Source organism: Cyrtonyx montezumae, unplaced genomic scaffold, assembly GCF_038088225.1.
Source record: "Cyrtonyx montezumae isolate F1298 unplaced genomic scaffold, pur_monq_1.0 scaffold_10, whole genome shotgun sequence".
In the NCBI taxonomy this organism is placed as follows: Eukaryota; Metazoa; Chordata; class Aves; order Galliformes; family Odontophoridae; genus Cyrtonyx; species Cyrtonyx montezumae.
Genome location: NW_027071826.1, coordinates 46,391,532 through 46,412,698, shown reverse-complemented (window position 1 = coordinate 46,412,698; position 21,167 = coordinate 46,391,532). Strand labels below are relative to the sequence as shown.

Sequence of the window (21,167 nt, the reverse complement as noted above, 5' to 3'; positions counted from 1 at the left end):
TGTAGCGTTACATTTTAGTTTTAACAATCTCACTCATTTCTTTTACATTATTTACTTAGAAATATACAGAGAATTTCGTAACTGAACTTGCTTCATGCTAGCCACAGGGTAGTAATTGTCAGTTATGTCTGAAGCAGATGCTTAGAAGAAGCCATTTTCCATTTATCATTTCATCACGAGTTAACAAGTGTTCCCAGTTTCACATTTCAACCACTGAGCTGCATTCAGCATAAAACGTGCATCTTTCCTTTACCTGCAGACTGATACCTAAATGTTCTTGTCAGTGTTAAAATGCAAGCCTACTACTAAAATTAACAATATACTTAGGTTCATTTCTTAGAAGTAACAGGCAGTTTTCTAAACTTCAGAATTGCTGATCATATCTATCAATTAATCAAAGTTACAGTCCAGCTGTCAACTGTCTGCACTAAATTGCGGGGAAGTCAATGCCTTAGTTCCCAGTAACACTTAAGTTACTTAATTCCTATTGAGCAGACCCTGAATTTGCTGCCTAAACATTTTTGAAATTAGTCCAAATTAAAGATTTATACTTGTCTATCCAATTCAGAACTTCATATGAATCATCTATTCCATGTCTGCATAGATAGCGAAGACTCTGGGTATTTCTCAGAAGATAGTCCATCGGGTCTGGTCTAATCAGCAAACAAGCTTGACCTGATACTGCCCATCTTGTCATCCTCTATGGCAAGGATGTTATTCTTCAGACCCAAGCTAATGAAGTCTCAATCTGAGCGTAAACTTGTCACATTATTTTTGAGGATTAATTCAGAGATAAACTGTATCTCACTGTAAGGAACATCTGCCTTAGAGGTTATGCAGTGTGCTAAAGTCACACTTACACATGGAGCATGTAACTGATTTGACCCTTTTTTTTAAATACAGCTTGTTTTCAACAATGACCTCTTGTGTTAGGTTCTCTTTCCTGCAACAGAGACTGAAAATTTTACATTATCCACTTACAGCATGCTTTCTTCCATGGTATGGAAGTCTCAGGAGCATTTTAAAAAATTAAAAAAAAATTGGGAAGTAGAAAGCTATAATCACAGATAAACAAGGGACTGGAATATCATGGGCACCAGTGCTTTCACCTGTACTCTGCTTTTCCTTTAGGAGGTGATTTACAAGAAAATTGAATGTAACCTCATAGAGGCACCAGTTCCAAGATAAAGATGCAGATATTTGGTTTTGTACTTGGCTGGGATTTCAGTAGGAGGATGAAGGGGTAAGATTTGGTCAGCGGTGTATCCATTTTTATCTTCCAGTGCAATATATGTTAAGAAAAAAATCCCCACTCCATAGTTTGTAATGATTAGTTTTTAACTGGATTAAACTGAATCTCAGTGCAGTCACAGACTTCCAGTGTTTTATTTTAAGTGGGTGAGAATGAGGCAACTGCTGTCAGCAGGCAACGCTCCAGCCAGGGAGCATTCCCTTCTGCCTCCTCCTTTGGATCCACTGGGGTAAGAAGGCTTGAGGGCCAGAGAGGGGCTGTGCTAGGGCACGACTCAGTACAGCCCCAGGGCTGCTCCCAAAGGAGAACAGGTGATGTTTCAAGGTGCTGACACTGCACTGTTTTAGGGTTTGCATAGAGGATGAGCATATCCAGCCAGGCAGGTATGACTTTGGACTCTCTGCAAGCATGCCAAGTCTTCTGGTGGCTTAGATGTTCTCTATAAGCTCATTTTGCCTTCCTGTTCGTTGCATGCTTTCTGGAAAGAGCTAAAAATATTTCATAAACAAATAAGCTTATTTTATTCTTCCTGACACTGGCTGCATCACCGCAATAGCTATTCACTCCTTAAATAAAAATCTGAATGCTAAATCTTAGTATTCATTAAAAAAGTCAAATTAATGAAACTGTACCACCATGAGGAACTCTAGACAATAACACCATGTACTTCCCTGATATGTTCCAGTTCAAAAGAGAAACCCCAGAGAAGTTTAAATATCCATGAATTTTAGTAGCAGATTTTGCTATCGGTTGTTTTCTCTTTATTTCCAGATTTTTGCCTTCAAAGCCAGGTGTCAGCCATTTCAGGATGTCAGAATCACTGTGACAGTGTATTTTGGGGAGATGCATGGGACACGATGGCACAGGGAACTTCCATTTTGTACAGCATGTAAGCATAGCATTTGTAAGAGCAGACTGAGTAAGAAAAAACAATGGCGACTTTCTTCAAGGAAATGAAGCTCCGAGGTATATGGAATGTCCTTTTGTATTGTAAGCAAAAGTAGGTAGCAAATGCCAGGAGCTGTCAGTAAGGTTTACCCTAGAAGTCCTTTCTTGTTTGCATCTTCAAATATCTGTTACTAATATTAAGAGGTAGATACATCATAGCCTTTAAACATGAGTCCTATCTGGAAACACAGCATCACTCATCATGCTTAGGTTACATTTCTTAAAGGTAGCTTTTTTTTTTTTTGCTACATAGTAGGAAATAGAGAACTGGCTTGAGTCCCTTAATTCACACAACTGCAGGTAGCAAGTACCAAAACAATGTACTAATACCCTAATGTTTTTATATTTTTAATGCCTCAAAAGCTGCATTTAAAATGATGTGTTAACCAACAGCCTGCATACTTGCTTGTATAGTAAAGCAAAATCTATGAAGGAATTTTTTTTTCTTTTAAATTGTTTGGCTTTCCCCAGATATATCCTAAACTTGATACATTTATCATGGACAAATACAGAGAGCAGCACTACAACGCTCATCTCTCCACACGTTGCACCTTTTCCATCATATTAAGAGACTCTCAGTCTGGATGACTGCATGGTGACTGCTGTTCAGCTGCCATTTTAAACAGCTTGTGTTCATTCAGACTTGCATGTCTTTAACACACAATAGTTCACAAGAGCTACCTTCTAGGCAACTGCACACAGCCCTTTTTTTGTTGTTGTTGTTAGAGAAGGAGGGAGCATACAGTTTCCCTTCTAATACATCATTTGCACTTTCCCACTAGCCTATAATCACCATCAGCACAGTGCATTACGGGGGCATCAGTTTCCATGTTCCCTGCAGCAGGTGACACTGGAGAAAGCAGGGTGGAGGCACAGGCAGCCCTCCATCCTCTGCATCATACCCTGCTACCCTGCTTCATGAATTCAGAGCCCAACTAGTAGGGGAGAAATGACTTGAATATTCTGTGCAAACTTGTAAGCATGGACATTTCACAAAAAGACACTATATACCTTAGTAGCAATGAGTGAAATTCCTGAGCCTGTGTCTATACTAGAGCCCATTCAGACCTTGCCAGTGCATTTAGTAGCATGGAGAAGCAACACAACATCTGTTATAAAACCAAATGATTTCTAATCATGTATAGTCACATACCATTTTTTTCCACTAGAGGGAGTCTAAAATCAGGATGACTGAGCACTCGAAAGTATGTTAAAAAGCAGTCTGGTGGCATAATAAAATAGGATGGTGAGAACTGAATGATCCCTCAGGAGCCAAATTAAAGCTGCCATGTTTTAGAAGGGCTCTTGCCACCTTTTTTCAAAGAATACGTTTCTTAAAATATGCTGTTTCCATTTTGAAGAGACCCTGAATGTGAGAACTTAACTATAAGATTGTTCTTCCTGAATACAGACATCTTCATATTGTACTTGATCTCCAAGTACAGTCCACCACATCTGGATATCAACACTAAGAGAATCCCCTCATATTTTTAAAACCCCAAGATAAGAACGAGGAAAATATACTGTTCATGTTTGCAGATGAAAACCATTGTCTTTGTAGCATAGGATCCTACTCATCAAACAGCAAAATGAAAAAGGCAGTGCTGCATAATTTCTGTCAAAAACCACAGCTAGGAGATGCACCTGCACCAAGTCACATCATTCCCAGTGCTGCTTAAGTACCACCTTCTTCAGCAATAGTTGGTAAGTTGTTTTATATTGGCATTTTGGGGGGAGAACTCTAAAAGTCTTCACTGCACGTACCTAAAGTTCAGCTCGTATGTGCACGTGTGCACACAAAAATCAGCGTGCATGAAGAGGAATGGCCTCACTGATGCTTATTTCCAGGCTACTCAGCCATCACAAGGGAGTCACAATAGAAAGCAATAAGACAACCTTCATATGCCAAATCAGAAAAGGTTATCTACATTCACCTGACACCAAGTTGATCAAGATTTCCAAGAAGAATCAGGTTACTACTCTGCCAGGAGAAATTATCTGCCAAGACACATCTCAACAAGCTGAGGGTTCAACTGTCTTTGCAAAACAACAGCAGTGTTGATTAGATGTGAGTCACAAATCACTGACAGATAACATACTGCTGGCACTACATTGAAAGTCACATGTACGTGGGCTCTCAATTACTACCTACCATCCACATCTTACGCTCCTTCAGGTGGTACACCCAACACATCTGTTAAGAAGCTGAATGATTTCAGTGCTGTTATATGTTGGCCTGGATATCTTTCTTCGAGGAATTATTTTCCAGGCAGACCAGAGAACATGCTGTAGGTGCACTTGTAGGGAGCAGAACGTACTTCCGCTCACAGCTGAAGAAATTGTGTAAAGCAGGAGCCATCAATGTCTGGCATATAGTGCTCATTCAGGTTTTGTTGGGTAGGGTCTGTGTTTTGTGCTTGCTTTATTTATTTTAAGGATGGCAGATGTGAGAAAAAAAAAAATCATACTGAACAAGTAGAGAACTTTCAGGAAGATTCTACTTGTTTTGTCTCAATATGCAACAAGTCTACTTCCTCTGCCACCCTGTCTTCGGGGCATTCGCGAAACTGTTTTAGGATTTCTACCAGTAAGGCAACTTCTTTTTGCAGAAAATAGCTATAATGTGAACATCCAGCTTTCACATTCAAAGATGCATCAGTATGATGCTGAAACGGACCAGAAAGTGCTCCTCCTGGTAACATTTCACAGGCTTGTCACAAACTACCTTAACTAAGCATTATATATTATATATATCATCCCACCAGATCTGATTCACAACTCACATTTTCCCCCATTGTAAAACACCCACATAGCACTTGCAAACTAAAACATGCAAAATAATAGTATTCCTGATGTAGATTTAAATTTAACTTGAAATCTAGGTTCAGCTTCACAAAGTTAGAGTTTCAGTGTCCACAGCATCTGTATTCTTACACCTAGAAGTCTGGGAACCACATCCCTTGAGCAGACAAAAAAGGTTTTAAAATTTTTAAGAAATGCCTCCATAAATGAATCAGTTTTAAATTTAAACTTTCAAATTGTGCTGTCACAGCTGTTTTGGGGGCTGTGAAAAGCATTAGTAAAGGAACTTCATGAGCCAGATTAATTTCCAAGGAAATGTAGCATGTAGTTACGTATTTTGTTACAGAAGTCCTGCAGCCAAACAATTATTACATTATTACACATACATTTTCTTACATAGAGAACTAGAAATACGTTGCATTTTGGCTGTGCCCTCCATCATATCTTGTGCTTATTGCATTCCTCAGTAAGACTGAGCAAGACCTTCTTGCTTCCTCCATAAACAGCCAAATATATTATCACCAAGGCTGTTAAGAGCTATATATAATTGAGTTTCTTTGACCTCCTTTTCACGTTCTTATCTAGTTATCTGGCATTAGAAAATTCTGAATCACCTGGATCTTTTGTTTATATAGGTTTGCTAAAAGCCACAGGTACTTGGTCTTGATATTTCTTGGTCTGTGAGCCAGAGTACAGAACATGACTGTTTCTGAAGTGACTCAAACCCAGTGGTTTCTGAAGGAAGATACAGTCAAGGATAATGTCAGCCAGGAGTTTCTGGGCAACTTTACTGACTGTTTCCACATAAAAGTGGTGCTTCAGGTAGCTCCTACAGCTTTCATGCTTGACAAAAAAGCAATTTGCTTTCAAAGTAATGTACAAGACCCTGGGAAAACCCATCACAGTATTTTAAAACTTCCATGTATGTATAGTATATCTTTGGGTCCTTTAAAGGAATTATAGAGCACTATTGGATTGAACTTGAAAGGAAATAATTTTGTTTCAGATATACAAAATCACCTGGGACAGCAAGCATAATTCAGACCCGGTTTGCTATTGAGTTAAACCACAGAGCGCAAACCCAGGACAAGGGTACAACAATAAGGCTTTTAAGTACTATGATGCCAAACTACAGTGCTTTCTCTTCACTCTTATTTTTAATGAAATAACAGGATATTTTGATTGGTAGAAGTGACGATGAATGGGCTGGAACTAGCCTGCTCAAGGTGAGTGCTAATGTTGATACATGATTCCTACCTTCAGTCTTACTCCTGCTGCTGAGATGGCAGAGGGAGATACACACATCATAGAAGAAACAACCATCCTTTAACAAAGAGAGAAATGTCTCTATTCTTAACTGTAAGCAGCAATGACCATGCACGCATGGATGTGCAGGACCTCACTGACAAGGGTTATTGAGAACTCTTAAGAGTAGTAGGTGAACTCTAAGAAACACACTTAGCTTAGTGTCTCAGCAATATCTTATTCCAGCAGCTTTCTAATGGAATCTTTTCTCTCTTACCTTAGTGGTCCACTGTCATCTCAGAGATGAGAGAAATGCTTATACAAAGTTTATGCAGTAAAGACTGTCATGAAGTTTGCACATAACTAAGATGAGAGGATATTAATCCAGCAAGACACCAATGGGTGGAAAAAGCTTTTCAGCTCAAATTCGCAGGTAAAATTAATTATTATTTGTTTATCTTTCATGGGAAAGTTTAAATCTGAATTCTAGTTTGCAAGTACTCGGATTTATTTTGGAGCAGTTAGATGAGAAAATGAGACATTATTCAGAGTTATTAAAGACATTGGAGATAGGTTCTTAATAAGCTGCTAATAAGCCATGTCTGGCTGATAATTAGAGCCACACAGAACCTGTAAAAATCATTTGTTTCAAAGCAGGATAGCTTTTTTTTCTTAAAGAATTTTAAATAAGTAGCTCTGGTTCTTCTAGCCAAGAAGCTGTTACTCCTTTGAGAATAAAGTATTTCATAATACACCATGAAGTAGAGAAAGACTGTAAGAATGGTCTGGTTTCATTACCTACGTAACAGCAGAAAAGCAGGGCAAAGAATAGAAGATTAGATGTGGTATTACTACCAAAGATCAAACTTTTGATGAAATCTACATTTTGAAACTGCATTGATCTCCACTTTACAAAGGAAATAGACTCTCTTCAGTGAAAACAAACATGCACATAACTGCAGAGAGACCCAATACCACAGAAAATTCTTCTAATGGTGATACTGTAAGAGTTCTGACTACAGATCACAGGCCAATTACAAAACAGTTACATTACATTTTTCTTTAAACAGATACTGCCCACAACACAACGAAAACCTTTTAGGCTCTACACAGCAATGAACCAAATAAAAAGAAAAATCAAGTGCAGGATTAACAACTCAGCAGGAATAAAAAAAAACACCATGGAAGACCAACATTACAAATGGAACCATCATATTTACACAAGTTTGTAGAGATATATAAATAACATATCAAATACATTCATTTAAGGATACATTACACAGAGATTCTGAGTCTAAACATTTCAGCCTAGGATGCCCAGACAATGCTCAGTAGGATTAGAGTCTGTGAAAAGATAACAGCTACTTCTTACAGAGGCATTTCTAAAGGCACAAACTGCCTTTGAAAAAGCATCTGTCTATTGTCTGAACTTCTAGATGATTGTTCAACAAATATGAGCTATCCTCACACTTGGTGAAGCCAACCATCAGGCCTCTTAAGTCAAAGCACCACTGTGCATTCAGCAGTCAGCATGCCTACAGAGTTCTTGCCCATCCTACAAAATCATCATTAGAACTAACTAATTTGTTTATTTCCTTAGCTTCTTCAAGATTTAAATTTACTATGATGTTCTATAAGGAAGCTGTTCTTAAGGCACACCTTGCTCTTACAAAACTCATACATTTTGCTAGAAGAACATACTTTCCCTGCTATACTCATTTCCCCAGTCATTGTTTCCCCCCTCCCTATGAAACTGCTGTTATTTTACCAGCATCTTTCCCTCAAATTTAAAGCTAGAGTACAGCTACCATTGCTTGAAATGTGCATCTGGGGAATAGGCAGAATAGTGAAAATACTGATATGCTCCCTGGGAGGCAACAGGACCTCAAATAGATCTCAGACTAATCCATGAATATTCAAAACATTCAAATTCCTCAATCAATAGGCACTTGCAAAACGTACAACAGCCATAATCCCTCACACCAGAGAAAAAAAAAAGTTAAAGACTTTTACTTACAAGACACAGCAAAAAGCTCCCACTGGCCGTTAGAGAATAAAAATAACTTCCAACAAAAAGCAGAGAGAACAGCACGACTGTTTCAGCAAAAGCACCAACTCAGAATCTATTTGGGTCAGCTGCCCACTCCCATCAACTTAATAGTAGTCAACCCTAAGAGAAAACTCCTTGTGCTGATGAGCCTGGCAAACTCTCTTGGATTTAAAGGCCTAGGATTTAACATCAGGGCCTGATCTGAAACTTAGTGAAGTTAAGGACTCCTACTGCCACCCCTGATATGCAGTGACAGTCTTCTGTGCCTCAGCTCTGCTCAGGAATAACTATTATAATAATAACAATCATGCTGTTTATACATTTTGTCCACTATGTCCAGAACAGGGGAAACAAATGCCACTTAAAATTACAAATGTAGAAAGACTATCCAGGGAACGAAAAGGGTGGCTTACACCCCCCACCAGTGCATGGCACCAGGGTAAATCAGGATACTCAATGCCTCCAGCCAGGGTATGCTCCAGTAGAGAGGTGGTATCCCTCTGTGGGGCCACCACCATGACACCTCTGATTCCACACCACTTCATAGGGTTGCTGACTTAAGGCTGCTCAGCTTCACCAGTAAGTTAGCTGATGAAGAAGCCTCTTGTGGATGTGCCACCTGCATTAAAACATATTAAGCCAGGTACGAAAACTGAAAGGTGCCAAGTGGCAAAGAGAGGATGCACAGTTTGTACTTTTTTTTGAAGAAATGTTTTAAAATGAGTCACTTCCCTGTGATGATTCTTTAAAGTTGCATTATGCATCGAAACAGCAGTGGAAGCCAAAAAAAGCAGGCAGCGTGCTGTCCCCCATGGGCACCTAGCAGTGCTACCAGCAAGGCTGAGGCAGTGGTATCTACAGCTTCTCAAGAATGTCTTCTGCTCTTTTAATAGTTCTACTTGGGTGGGGGAAGGGGGAAGGTGGAGGTTTGTATCACATATCTTTCTCCCGTTGCTGAATCAAAAATAGGACACTGAGTCATTTGTAATAGGCAGCTAGACTGTCACCAGCCACGCTGAGCACACGTCCCACTGCCCGCTCAGGTCTGGCTTCCCCAGGGCCTCCTTCCTGTAAGGGTCTTCTCACCTCAAGCAGCAGCTTTGCTTGAGTGACGTCTGTAGTGCTGACTGAATCCATCTGAATGCTGCAGCACAGGCTTTCAGCAGATCCTTTGATAAAAAAATCCATTTAAATAGGTAGGGATTCTTTTACTGCCTTCCAGGTCAGAGCTGTTGAGTTTGAGATATCCACCTTGGGATGGGGCATCTGCCCTTGGATGAATGCAGGGCAATGCAGGAACATGAACTACAAAAAACACTGACCCTTCCCATTTTTAGTGGCAACACCTGTTTGACTTTGAGTGTAGGAAGAGAGAAAGATGTGCCAATAAAAACCAGGAAGCCTAAAATGCAACATTTCCAAATATTCTTCTCCCTCAACCAACACCTGAAGAGCTAAACCACTTTTCCTTCTGCAGCAACCTGTAAAATGAACAGGAAATAATTTTTGGTAGGTTTTATTCCACGCTTTGTACAAAGAATAACTATGACAGTTGCAAGCTTGGTAATTTCACAGATTTTTTTCTAATATCTACATTATGCTTATATTTTATATCTCTAAGCACTCTTTTTCTTTATCCCACATTAAGAGTAAGCTGTGCCATCTGGCCTGCAATAATTATCTAGTAGGGGCAACTGACATACAAAGAAAGAGTGGAAGAAGAAGGAAAACACGAGGAAACCAATTCAGCTTTCAGAAGACTTATTAACTTTTCATTCATCTGATATTACTAACTATTAATAAGTAACTAACCACAAGAATCAGTCACCACAAATGCTGCTTCCAGAAGAGCTCTCTTGTGACTGGTACCTTGCCCAGCACACAGCAGTATTTACCCACTGTGTGGATTAAGCCATGCATATCATGGCTGGCCTGCACTCTCACCTTATAGGGCAGGCTGAATTTTGACACTGACCCTTCTGCTAATCTATCCTAATATGTAATCACTGGTCTAGTTAAACACTTTCATGTGAGCTCTCACATCTACTTTAACATCCCTGCTTTCTCATTTCAACATCTTCACACCTTTGCTGGTATGAATTGCTTCAAATGAATATTGAAATCTTTTTCCCATCGTGCCACTGGTGGATTTAAAATTTGTGACTCTGACCCTCCTTTGCCCTAATACCCAGCTTGTTGAGTTCACTTCTGGTTTTCATCTGTTTCATGGGGAGGTTTTTGTGCTGAAATACACTGCCATAACACTATATTTATTGTTTGCCTTGGGGGATAAAGAAACCAAATCAAACCTTGTTGTCCTCTAATTTCTTACACGTATACCTCTTGATTTCATTAGGAAACATGACATAAAACAGATATGCCTCATGGCTGTGTTGTCACTGCAAGTATTTTAGAACGATGGCAAATAAGTCTTCTCCAGTCTGTTTCTGATTAATAAACCCCATGATCCTTTTGTTCATCTTACCTACCTCTAATCTGAACACACTAAACAATGTGAACTGTGTGTATAAGCTGGTAATACTCTTCAGAGTCCATAGCACGTGAGAAGCAATTTGCATGGACACAGCTTGCTCCTCCATACCCTAAGTAATCGAGCAGCAGATCACTGCAGAACTCAGGGCTTCCCTGTTTCTCTGTCCACGTTCTCCCCCATTCAGGGCAACCCCCAAACATGTCACCTGCAGCTTCCCTCCCACTGGTTTCTGTGCAGAGGAAGTGTGGAGGCAGCTGCAGTGGGAACTGCAGCACACCACCCCGAGCTGCTCAGCAGGACCCCACCATGCCACCTATCAGTAAAAACAAAGTTCAAAAGCATGCTCCCATTGAACTTCAGCTACAGAAAATGCAGCGTCTGCTCATTGCTGAGAGTGAGGACTATTCTACATCAAAAGACAACACTGACGTGTTCTTCAGAATGCTTCCTACAGAGGATGTGGGCGGTCAGCATAAGCACAACGTCGAGAAAATCCTCAGAAATTTCTGTTCTCAAGTACTTAGTACATGGCAAAATGAATGGGCCCTCCCAAATAAGCAGTACCCCTGCTCCTCCCTTGCTCTGCCCCTGAAATACTGCTGAATGTTGAAAACGAGGAAAGAAGAAATTAAAATTTCAAGATTTCTGAGATTCAAAGTCACCAACAAATGGGCTGAAATAATTAGCTGGTGGGTTAAATAGAACAAATCCTGCCTTCCTCTTAATATTATAGTGCTTTTTATGTTCAGACTTCAGAAAATTGAGCAGATTCTTGTAAAGGGAGTGACATAAGAGCTGGTTCTGAAAGCAGCTCAACAGAGGCAAGCTCTTTCCTTCCACCCTTCCCTTCCCGATCTCACAAGGAGAATTTTCTACCTCTCTGTAGTACAGATCTCCCTGAGGGAAAAGGAGGCTTGCATCAGGGCCTGAAAACAGTTGCACGTAGCGCTGCTCAGATTGCTTCACATTTAGGTCAAATACTACTCCATCCGAAGAGGTTTTATGTGACAACGTTGCATGTATCTCATGTGTTTTAATGCAAGCCACTCTGGAAATGGAGGAGAAGCCAATGGTTTAGGTCCTTGGAAGGCTAACACTAAAATTATATCCGTGAGTGTCGTAAAAACAGAACAGGGATAAAGAACAGTGAAGATTCAAAGGAGCAAAGGCATTAAGGAGAAGCAATTGGCTCTGCTGTGTGTGCTTCTCTGATGGATCGTGGAACAGATACAGAAAGGGAGAAAGCTGGAATATAATGCATCAATTGGACTCAGAGAGTAAATGTAATACTCAAACGTACTGCATCATTCCCTGTTTGAAAAAAATAATAATGAATTTTTCACTATTGCAAATGTAAAATATGCCTTTCCCTATCTTCTTTGCTAGCTTCTCCTTCTCTGGAGATGTTCATGCCCTGCCTGGACACCTACCTGTGCAACCTGGGCTAGGGAGCTGCTTTGGCAGGGGGCGGACTTGATGATCTCTAGAGGTCCCTTCCAACCCCTACAGTTCTGTGACTCTGTGATACTTGTTAATGCTAGTTTCACTGCCTTTTCAGTGTGAAGCAGTACAGCGTTGGCATACTGGACATTCACCTCACTGCAGTCTGATAGCGCTGATACAGACCTTCACAGAACTGAAATAGAAAAATACTGAAAATATAGATACAGTTTTATCATTTTAAATCAAACTGCGATCAAAATGTGATTTTACCTGACACCATTTCATTTTATTATAGATTCCTGGAGGTGTTCTATAGTCAGAAGAGAAGATCCATGGCTCTCAGCTGTTACAGTGACCGGCTGTCAAAAATGTGGCTGTGTTACTGCTCAGATCACCGAGCACACACGGACCTCATCAGGGAACTCCTTCAATCAGTGCCCTCCAGAGGGATTTGCTGCCATCTCTGTGAAATCAACTTTGTACTCAGGCATCAGGTCAGTTCTGTAAAGCTTATTTGGGTTTTATCTGCAGAACGTTATCTTTTTTACTTGAGTGGCAGTTTGTCCTGTTAACAGCGTACTGCAGTGAACACTACTGCTACCTCCTAATAACGCAGGAATAAAGCTGCTGCTGTTGCTGCCATCCCCAGACAGGGGAGTGGCAGAGAGGAAACACTCCTGCTGTCACGGCGGGGCTGACAGGGTGAACATGGCTCCTCTGCTAAACCCTCAGCAGGCACCAGCTGTGCAGAGGTCAGGATGTAAATGGAAAGGAAACCAATTCCTCAGCAGTAGTATCTGTGACCTGGCATCCCAGGAGAGACTGCTGTCCTGCACAGCCCTCCTGCCCCCTGCACAAACCTCTGCTTCTTTTACAAAAGGGAAGGGAGTAAAAGCTTTTGTCTGCTGCATGCAGATACGTTCCAGGAGTCAGCAGTGCCCTCCCATTCAAAATACCGGATTCTATTTATAGTCCCTCGTTCTCTCACAGAGTTCATTCCGACCTAAAGCAGAGATTCATTTTTACTGGGTATCCCTGTTGCCATGTGAGAGGGGGACGTTCTCATTTAGACAACTAGAGTACAGAATTTTTCCTATTTATGATTAGTTTCAGTTGCACGTTTTCTGCTGTTCTTTTTAAGGGCAAAGCTATGGTTACTTTCAAAAACACACAGCCCAAAAGGTACACTTGACTTTTTTATTTTGGAAGTGTAAAGGGTTTTCAAATAAACAAAAGGAACTGTTTGAATACATTTCATACTGCATGTGGTAGGAGCAGCTCCATACAATACAATATGGATGCAGCAAACCCAGCCGTTCGTTTAAGACATTGAGCATAACAGCACAGACAGTCCCAGATCTGCTCCCGTGTCACACTGCACTGCCTGACCTTTTTGTTATCGTTTAAATTCAGCCTGCTTCATTCATTATTAATACCTTATTTCTCGGTATCGATTGTTCAAGTTAGAAAAGAGCAGTTAAAAACTACCGACTTTGAGACAGACACCGCAAGACCCCGAGACCTCTGGTCTCTGAGGATACAGAAAGATTTCTTTTTTTAATAAATACGTGGTTACCTAGAGATTAATCAATGCAGAATGATCGTGCAACTCAGCGTGACAGTCTGAACTGAAATTTAAAGCTGCAGATGGGGATTTTCCTACCCCCAGTGCTGCCTGAAACCTCGCACCTTTAAAAAAATAGAATTAGCTTTGGATTTATCCCACAATAAATAACAGCAGAACATACCTTGTGCTACCGACCTGAATTTTTAAAAACAGTAGTAGAGGCCACCTCAGTGTTTCAAGTTTATGAGATCTTTCAGACTCAAAGCCCTAACACAGTTTCCCAGTCAGAAGGCATCAGGAAGGCTCATCGGTTATGGTAAACTTGGGCTTTAGCTTGACGGATCTCTTCCTCATGGTACTTCTAGGAGAAAATGGCACGGTGTCCATAATGCTCTGGTCCTCCTCCAGCTGCCTGGCGGTGCACGAAGGGGTGGGCACTTTCACCGTGTTACCAAACTTAGAGTAGTCCACAGAGTAGCGCCCATCCTCCTCCGCCACGATGGGCACAAACCTCTGGCCCCAGAGGATTTCATCCGCCAGGTAGGAGGTTCTGGCCTGAGTGGTGATGCCGGTGGTCTCCACCACCCCTTCCAAGATGACGATGATCTCCAGGTCCTCGTGGTGGTGAAGGTTCGTGGGGGAGATGTCGTAGAGAGGGCTGTTCTTGTCTATCACGTGGTAGATGATGAGTGGGGAGACGAGGAAGATGCTGTTGCCCCCCACGGGGTTCTCCATCTGGATGTCGATCTGGTTGAGGGGCACCACTTCCCCCTCCAGGCTGGAGGTCTTCTTCACCACCTGCATGCGGATGGTGGCACTGATGATCATGCTCTTCCGGAGGTCTCCCACCCGCAGCATGAAGCACAGCTTGCCGTCCCGCAGGGCGATGACCGCGTGCTTGCTGAAGATGAGGGTCTCGGCACGGCGGTGGGCTTGCGAGGTCTTCATGAAGATGCAGCCCAGCATGATGGCGTTGATCACCAGCCCCACGATGTTCTGCACGATCAGCACCAGGATGGCGGCCGGGCACTCCTCCGTCACCATGCGTCCTCCGAAGCCGATCGTCACCTGCACCTCGATGGAGAACAGGAAGGCGGAGGTGAAGGAGTGGATGCTGGTCACGCAGGGCACAAAGCCGTCCGGCACCTCCGCAGCCGGGCTGCGCTGCAGCCGGGTGCCGTGGTCCAGGTCTCCGTGGGCGAAGGCGATGAGCCACCAGACCATGCCGAAGAGCAGCCAGCTGCAGAGGAAGGACATGGTGAAGATGAGCAGCGTGTGCGGCCACTTGAGGTCCACCAGCGTGGTGAAGACGTCCTGGAGGAACCGGCCCTGCTCCCGGATGTTTTTGTGGGCCACGTTGCAGGCGCCGTTCTTGCCCACGAAGCGTGCCCGCCGCTCCCGGGCGCGGTACCGGGCGTGATCCGGCACATCCTCGGCCAGCCGGGTCAGCACGTACTCCTCGGGAATGATCCCCTTCCTCGACAGCATGGCTCCCCGCCGCCGCTCCGCCGCTCAGCGCCGCCCCACGCCCGCTGCCAGCCGGGGGCGGGGGCGGCGGCCGCGCCGCGGGGCCGAGCGGGCGAACGGCGCCGCCGCAGCCCCCGCCGCAATCGGACCCGGCACAGCGGCGGCGGGGACGTGACGGGCCGGGCTGCGGCCACCAGGGGGCGCCGAGGAGGCGGCGACGGGCGCGGCCGGGGGTCGGCGTGCATGGCTGGGCTCCTGTGGGCGCGGATACGGGGAGGCGGCCCTCGGGGTAAGGGTTAGCCCGAGACCTCGGAAAGTGCGGGTCTCCGCCTGAGCGCAGCTCGCGGCCGTTGCCGGCGTTTCAAAGTGACCGTAAAGAGGCTGTACACCATCACGCAGTGCCCAGCGGTGGCGATTCACGCTCTCTTACAAAGATGAAAATAGTGACACGAGGGGCAGCTTGCCTTTGCTGACTGTTTTTAATTCTATTTTTTCACCGTCTTATTCTGCACCTTATCCTCCAGAGGGCGGCAACTGCATGAGTATAGAATTAAAAAAAAAAAATGTGTCTGGGAGAGAGGTTTAAAGAACACGGGTATTAGGAAGAAGGGTTTTTTGACAGTAAGCGTGGTGAGGCTCTGGAACAGGTTGTCCAGAGTGGTCGATGTCCCATCCCCAGAGACGCTCAAGGTCTGACTGGATGGGGCTCGGAGCACCCGATCTAGTATAGGGGCCTCTGCTCACTGCTGGGCCGTTGGGCCGGGTGGCCTTTAAGGGTCCCTTCCAGCTCTAACAAATCTGTGATTCTAACATGTAACAGAGTGGTGGAGAATTTCTAGAGCGGAATGAAAGAGGCCCTGCCTGCCTTCGCAGATCGAGTGACAGATACTTAAAAGAGAAAAGTGACAGATCTTCAGTGTGAGCCAACATATTTGTGTTAAGTACTGAAGGAGAAATTGGGCTCATGTGAAAAGTCCCTCACTTGAAGGCTGTGTATGGAATCATGAGGGGTAGTCACGAGGGGTAAGTTTTTTGACCCCCCAAAATAGGTTTTACATTTCAAAACCTTTTTTCCTTTTGATTTTTTTCCTAATTGTAATGGCTATTCCTAATTGACTCTTCCTGATTTTAAATAGCCACGGTAAACTGGGGGGATAAAGTTGTAGAGGTTTTTGTTCATTTGTAGAAGACAGCAGGGTGGAACAAGCCCTGCTTTCATCACCACAGGCAGCTCATCCCAACAGCACCTTTGGGACCAAGCCAAGCCCCTGCCCAGAGAAATGAATGAGTACGGGGTAACTTCCCGTGCCACGCTGCCGCTCTGAGGCTCTCACTCCCATTTCAGCACAGCACTTTGTTTTATTGCTATGTCAACATATTTGTGAGTCTGCTTCGGTAATGACTTCTGGAGCATCTATATCAAGGCTGAAGGTTTAATGACTCAGTAACAGCAGCGAGCCTTCCATCTTCTGGGGCTATACAGCTCCCTCCAAAGAGTGACTTCCTTGGAAATGACTTCTGGTCACTGTTGAGATGTCAGCCCTGGGATTGGATCCCGTATAAAAGGACTAGGTAAAAATACACTAAGGAAACATGCAGTGTGTTTGTGCCACGTGGCAGCTAAGAGGCCTCTGTGTTAACACATTAATACCATTACAAAGATATATAATGTTTGGGAACTAATTCTCCCACTCTATTTTCCTGCAGGGACACCTTATGAAATCTAAGTTCCATTTACAACAAACCAGTCACTCCCTCTGAGACCTTGTGCCTTCATACTTCAAGATCTAATACAGTCCTCCACTTTCAAAATTCATGTCCTTTTCTCACTTGCATTCCTTTCCAGGCAAGTCTGTAGAATAGGGGCTGTGCCAAACTGCAGTCTTTGATGCTAGGTGCATTCTTAAAAGCATATGTAACCTCACTGTCCTGTATTTTACCTCTTGCCATTTGGATATGGGATCTTCCAAAGGTGATTGTAAAGCTTCCGCAGTGTCTGTTCAGCATGAGGCTCGAGGTGCTCTGCAGAGTGGTGTTTTCCTAAGCCTTTATGGTGTCTTTGGCCAGTGCCAGGCAGTGAGGAGGCAGCACGCGTGGTACTGCGTGGGGCAGCCATGGGGTCAGCTGCAGTGGAAGCCTGTTTGGCACTCGCTCTGCCCTTCTGCTGCCCTGGAAGGAGCATTTTCTCTCTTCATCAACAGTTGCAATGACAGCTCGTGCATTTTATCTGCATAACTGTATTCTGCCACCCTACTTCTACCGTAACTGTAGAATTAGCACAAGCCACATTCTCCTGTTCTCTGGGCCCAGATTAAAGCCCTTAGATAGCATGCAAGTAATAAAATCATAGAATTGTCTGGGTTGGGACTGACCTTCCAGATCACTGAGTCCAACCATCAGCCTGACCTGTCAAATCACACCGCTAAACCACATCCCTGTGAAACTGGTAACGATGCTTTGAACAGTGGCAACAGTTCTTCATTTCCCTGCTCTCTGCTGTGATTCTAGAAGAGAAGTAACACATTATAAATATCACGTATCCCTTGAGAACAAGATGCCTGCATGTAGAAAATACTGTCAAGAACAGCATCCAAATTAATTCAGTAGGCTGAAGAGGAACAATAGCAAAAAGGCACACACCCAAAAATCAACGACTAAACCAATCCACAATCTACTTCCCAAATGCTGAGTTCTTCAGAAAGGGGAAAAGGACAGAAAAGGATGTGAAACAAAAGTTGCTGTGAAAAGAACACTGCGGAAAAATTCCTTTTAACCTCCTGTTGCAACACTGCCATTTTAACTGCTAGAATGAATGTTAGTCAGTGATAGGGCAGGAGCAGCTGTCCAGTTAAACTAGGATATTTTCAATGATCCTAAATGTATATAATTTATTGGTAAGGATCAGAGTGAATCCAGAAACAGTATCAGTGGGCGAAGTATGCGAAAGGAGGAGAGAATGAGTCAAATGCCCACAGCTCTGAGCTACAGTGAAAGCTTAAATGCTTTTTGTTTACCATCTCTGGGGGGATAATTTAGAGATCAACTGTTGTATCTGGGAATAGCGTGTGTTAAATACTGATACTCCATCACAGCCTCCCTCAGTGCTTCCTCACTATTAGGGAGGGATTCTGGCCCTTGGGAATCAGTATAATATAATTCAGCAGGGGTAGGTGCAAGGCAGCCTAAGAAAACCTAAAGGAATCAGATTGAGATTAATTTTTTAAAGACATTAAAGGAGAGACCAGGAGACACAAGCAGTATGAGTGAGCCACAATGAAATGTTTTATAGATTTTATATTTAGTTATTAAAGCTTTACATAGTCATATGATTAAAAGAAAAAATAAGCTTTCCAGAAACGCCTTTGGTATATTATTTTTTCTTTCTGCCTATAGTCAGGAATAAGCATTACCTATGGCGGTGCTACAATGCATAAAACCACACAGTAACAAAATGACAAGAGAGATTTTAGAGTTACACAAAGGCTCCATGCTGGCCAGGTTTCTGTTTGATGTGTGTCTTGTCAGATTTCATCCATGGAGGTTTGGTCAACAATGCTTCAGGATTCTTTGGTAGCAAAATGAAAAATAATAGTAGTGTACAAAAAAGAAAGGTACATGATAATTTGTTAATGCTTCAGGTGGAGACATTGCTCATTTTATTAAAAAAGGAAAACCTCAGCTTTATTATGAAATACTATTTACATTTTTACATTTATAGATATTTTACATGTTTAGAAAATGAATAATACAAATGTACTTTAGAATGCTTCATTTTTTTTCTTTTTAATTACTTATCTGCTTGTACAAAAGAAGCGAATACACTGTCTTCCTGTTCCAGCAGAACCTCGGGTTTGTCATACTCCAGAATAAGCCCTCTCTTCATTACAATGACCAAATCTGCATTCAGGATCGTGTGCACGCGGTGCTGAAAACAAATACACAAGATGCCAGCTCAGGGTATCCACCCACGGTATTCCTGTATATCACAGCCTTCCAGAAATTGATCTTCCTATCAAGTTTAAGATTACGTAGTCCTACTTTTCATCCCAGCTTACTATTCAAATACTGCAGACAAATATGAAGACAGATCCATGCAGATATTCAAGTACTTGTATACAGGTACCTGAGTATGAAAGGCCACATGGGTTGAGTCTAAAGACATCCATAGCCCAGGGTCCTGCCACGAGAAGGCAACCAGGAACATGGGAACGGGGCAAGTGTGCGTGGCACTGCTCTCAAGTGTTCTCCCAATCCTGTGTTGCTTCTACCATCATTCTTAATTCCTTCTTGAAGTTGTTCTCAATCTCTCCATTTGTTTCCTTTTTGTTGTTAGCCTCCCTTATTGTATTTTCACATGTAATATGCTTACCATCATTTCTATTTTCACCTTTTGGCTGCGAGTTCCACTTTTAGAACAACACCTTCTTGTTTCTAACAGTCACGTTTGCAGCCATACCTTCTGCTTTTCCCTCATTTGAGCTTTTCCTAATAAATAGTATGCATTGGCCTTAGGATTGTTTTAGCTAATATTGTTAAGTGATTTTCACTATCCACATCAGATTCTTATTTATCTCTTTTTTGCTCCTCCACCTTTCCTCCATTAATTTTTCTGCATTTTTATGGAGTTCCACTTTTTAATGTTGAGTGTAACCACACTGCATTTTTGGCTTGTATTAATCCTGCAGGGATGTTTAATCACAAAACTCTACAGTACCTGTTACACAGTCAGTCTTCAGCCATAAGGTTCTCAATCAGATCCTGGGCACCCTTCATACCAAAACAGGAATTTCATTTCCTTCTGTGCCTTCCTAGCCAGGTGTTCCATAAAATAACCACTGATAGCACCTACAAATCTCATGCCTGCTGCAGTCTTCGTGTGACATTTATCCAATCTGCACGCAGGAGAGGGACTGAAATCTCATGTTCCAGTGCAGCGCCACTCAGTATTTTCATGGAGAGAAATCAGGAGATTTTATGCTTCTTATTCATTTGCTTTTCTTATAATTTCACAATGAGTACCCTGAGATAAGTCAGGTTTTCTGCTATTTTGCTGAGTGAAAAGAAAAAGACCTCATAAGATTCTTGAGAATGCATTTCTTGAATTGGGCTTGATTTTTAAGTGTTAAGAAGCGAATGTACTTTATTTCACCTCCCTGAAATACGTTTATTTTTAGAAAATAAAGGACTAAAAATGATAGTGTAATTCTGACATATTTGTCAAGCCAGCTGCTTTGATTGAGGTCAGTAAACAATCTCATTTATAGATACTTGGGAGCTTTGTACAATCACTTCAAGAATATGCGAACCGAAATTCTATTACATTAAACAGGGCTGGAAGGTTTATTTTTCTAAGTCAGAAAAATTCTCAAAATAAAATTGATCTCTCCAGTGGCAGAAATAATCACATGATCTTCCTCTTCCTTAGTTAAATGATTATTGTACCTTGAGAAAACTCATATTTCACAACAGTCAATGTCACATTATATTTGAAATTAGCCTAAAACATATAACAGGAAACAGACCACACGCTGACACATCTTTACAGGCAATCAGAACTAGCACTGAGCAGTGGAGTGAAGAAGTTGGTGTTATGTATTTAAGTAAGAAAGCTGTTTAGATGGTTAAGCACCTCATTTAAAAAGAAAAAAGAAGTGTCTCAATTAACAGATTTCTTAACATTGACAAAAATGAAGGAATGCAGCATTGCTGATTCTTGTTTGGATCAGAGTGACAGCAGAGCATGTACTTACTGCTATTGTAACCACGGTGCGATCAGCAAAAGCAGTCATGACCACCTTCTGGAGTATGTTCTCCTACAAGAAGGAAAACATTTGCTGCTTTTCAAAGAGCAGAAGTTACACAAACAGGCACATAGGTATAAGGAAAGTTTAAATAACCA

General features: G+C 42.4%; 2 protein-coding genes across 3 annotated transcripts in view; both read right to left on the bottom strand.

The window, feature by feature from the left end:
• Positions 1 to 13,425: 13,425 nt before the first annotated feature.
• On the bottom strand, positions 13,426 to 15,289 carry KCNJ11 (potassium inwardly rectifying channel subfamily J member 11). The gene has a single exon (XM_065755259.1). The coding sequence runs from the start codon at positions 15,287 to 15,289 to the stop codon at positions 14,096 to 14,098; it is 1,194 nt and encodes a 397-aa protein (XP_065611331.1). The 3' UTR covers positions 13,426 to 14,095.
• Positions 15,290 to 18,561: 3,272 nt separating this feature from the next.
• The window catches only part of ABCC8 (ATP binding cassette subfamily C member 8), a 60,128-nt gene continuing 57,522 nt past the window's right edge, over positions 18,562 to 21,167 (bottom strand). For both annotated transcript variants that reach the window (XM_065755257.1, XM_065755258.1), the window contains exons 38-39: positions 21,019 to 21,081; positions 18,562 to 19,193 (exon numbers count right to left, since the gene is read on the bottom strand). In XM_065755257.1, the coding sequence (XP_065611329.1) occupies positions 19,056 to 19,193; positions 21,019 to 21,081 (201 nt within the window). In that variant the 3' untranslated portion in view covers positions 18,562 to 19,055. The remainder of the gene's footprint in view (positions 19,194 to 21,018; positions 21,082 to 21,167) is intronic.

Bases quoted from the DNA above. Each gene is read 5' to 3' on its own strand.
- KCNJ11 (XM_065755259.1), bottom strand. From the start codon at position 15,289: ATGCTGTCGAGGAAGGGGATCATTCCCGAGGAGTACGTGCTGACCCGG.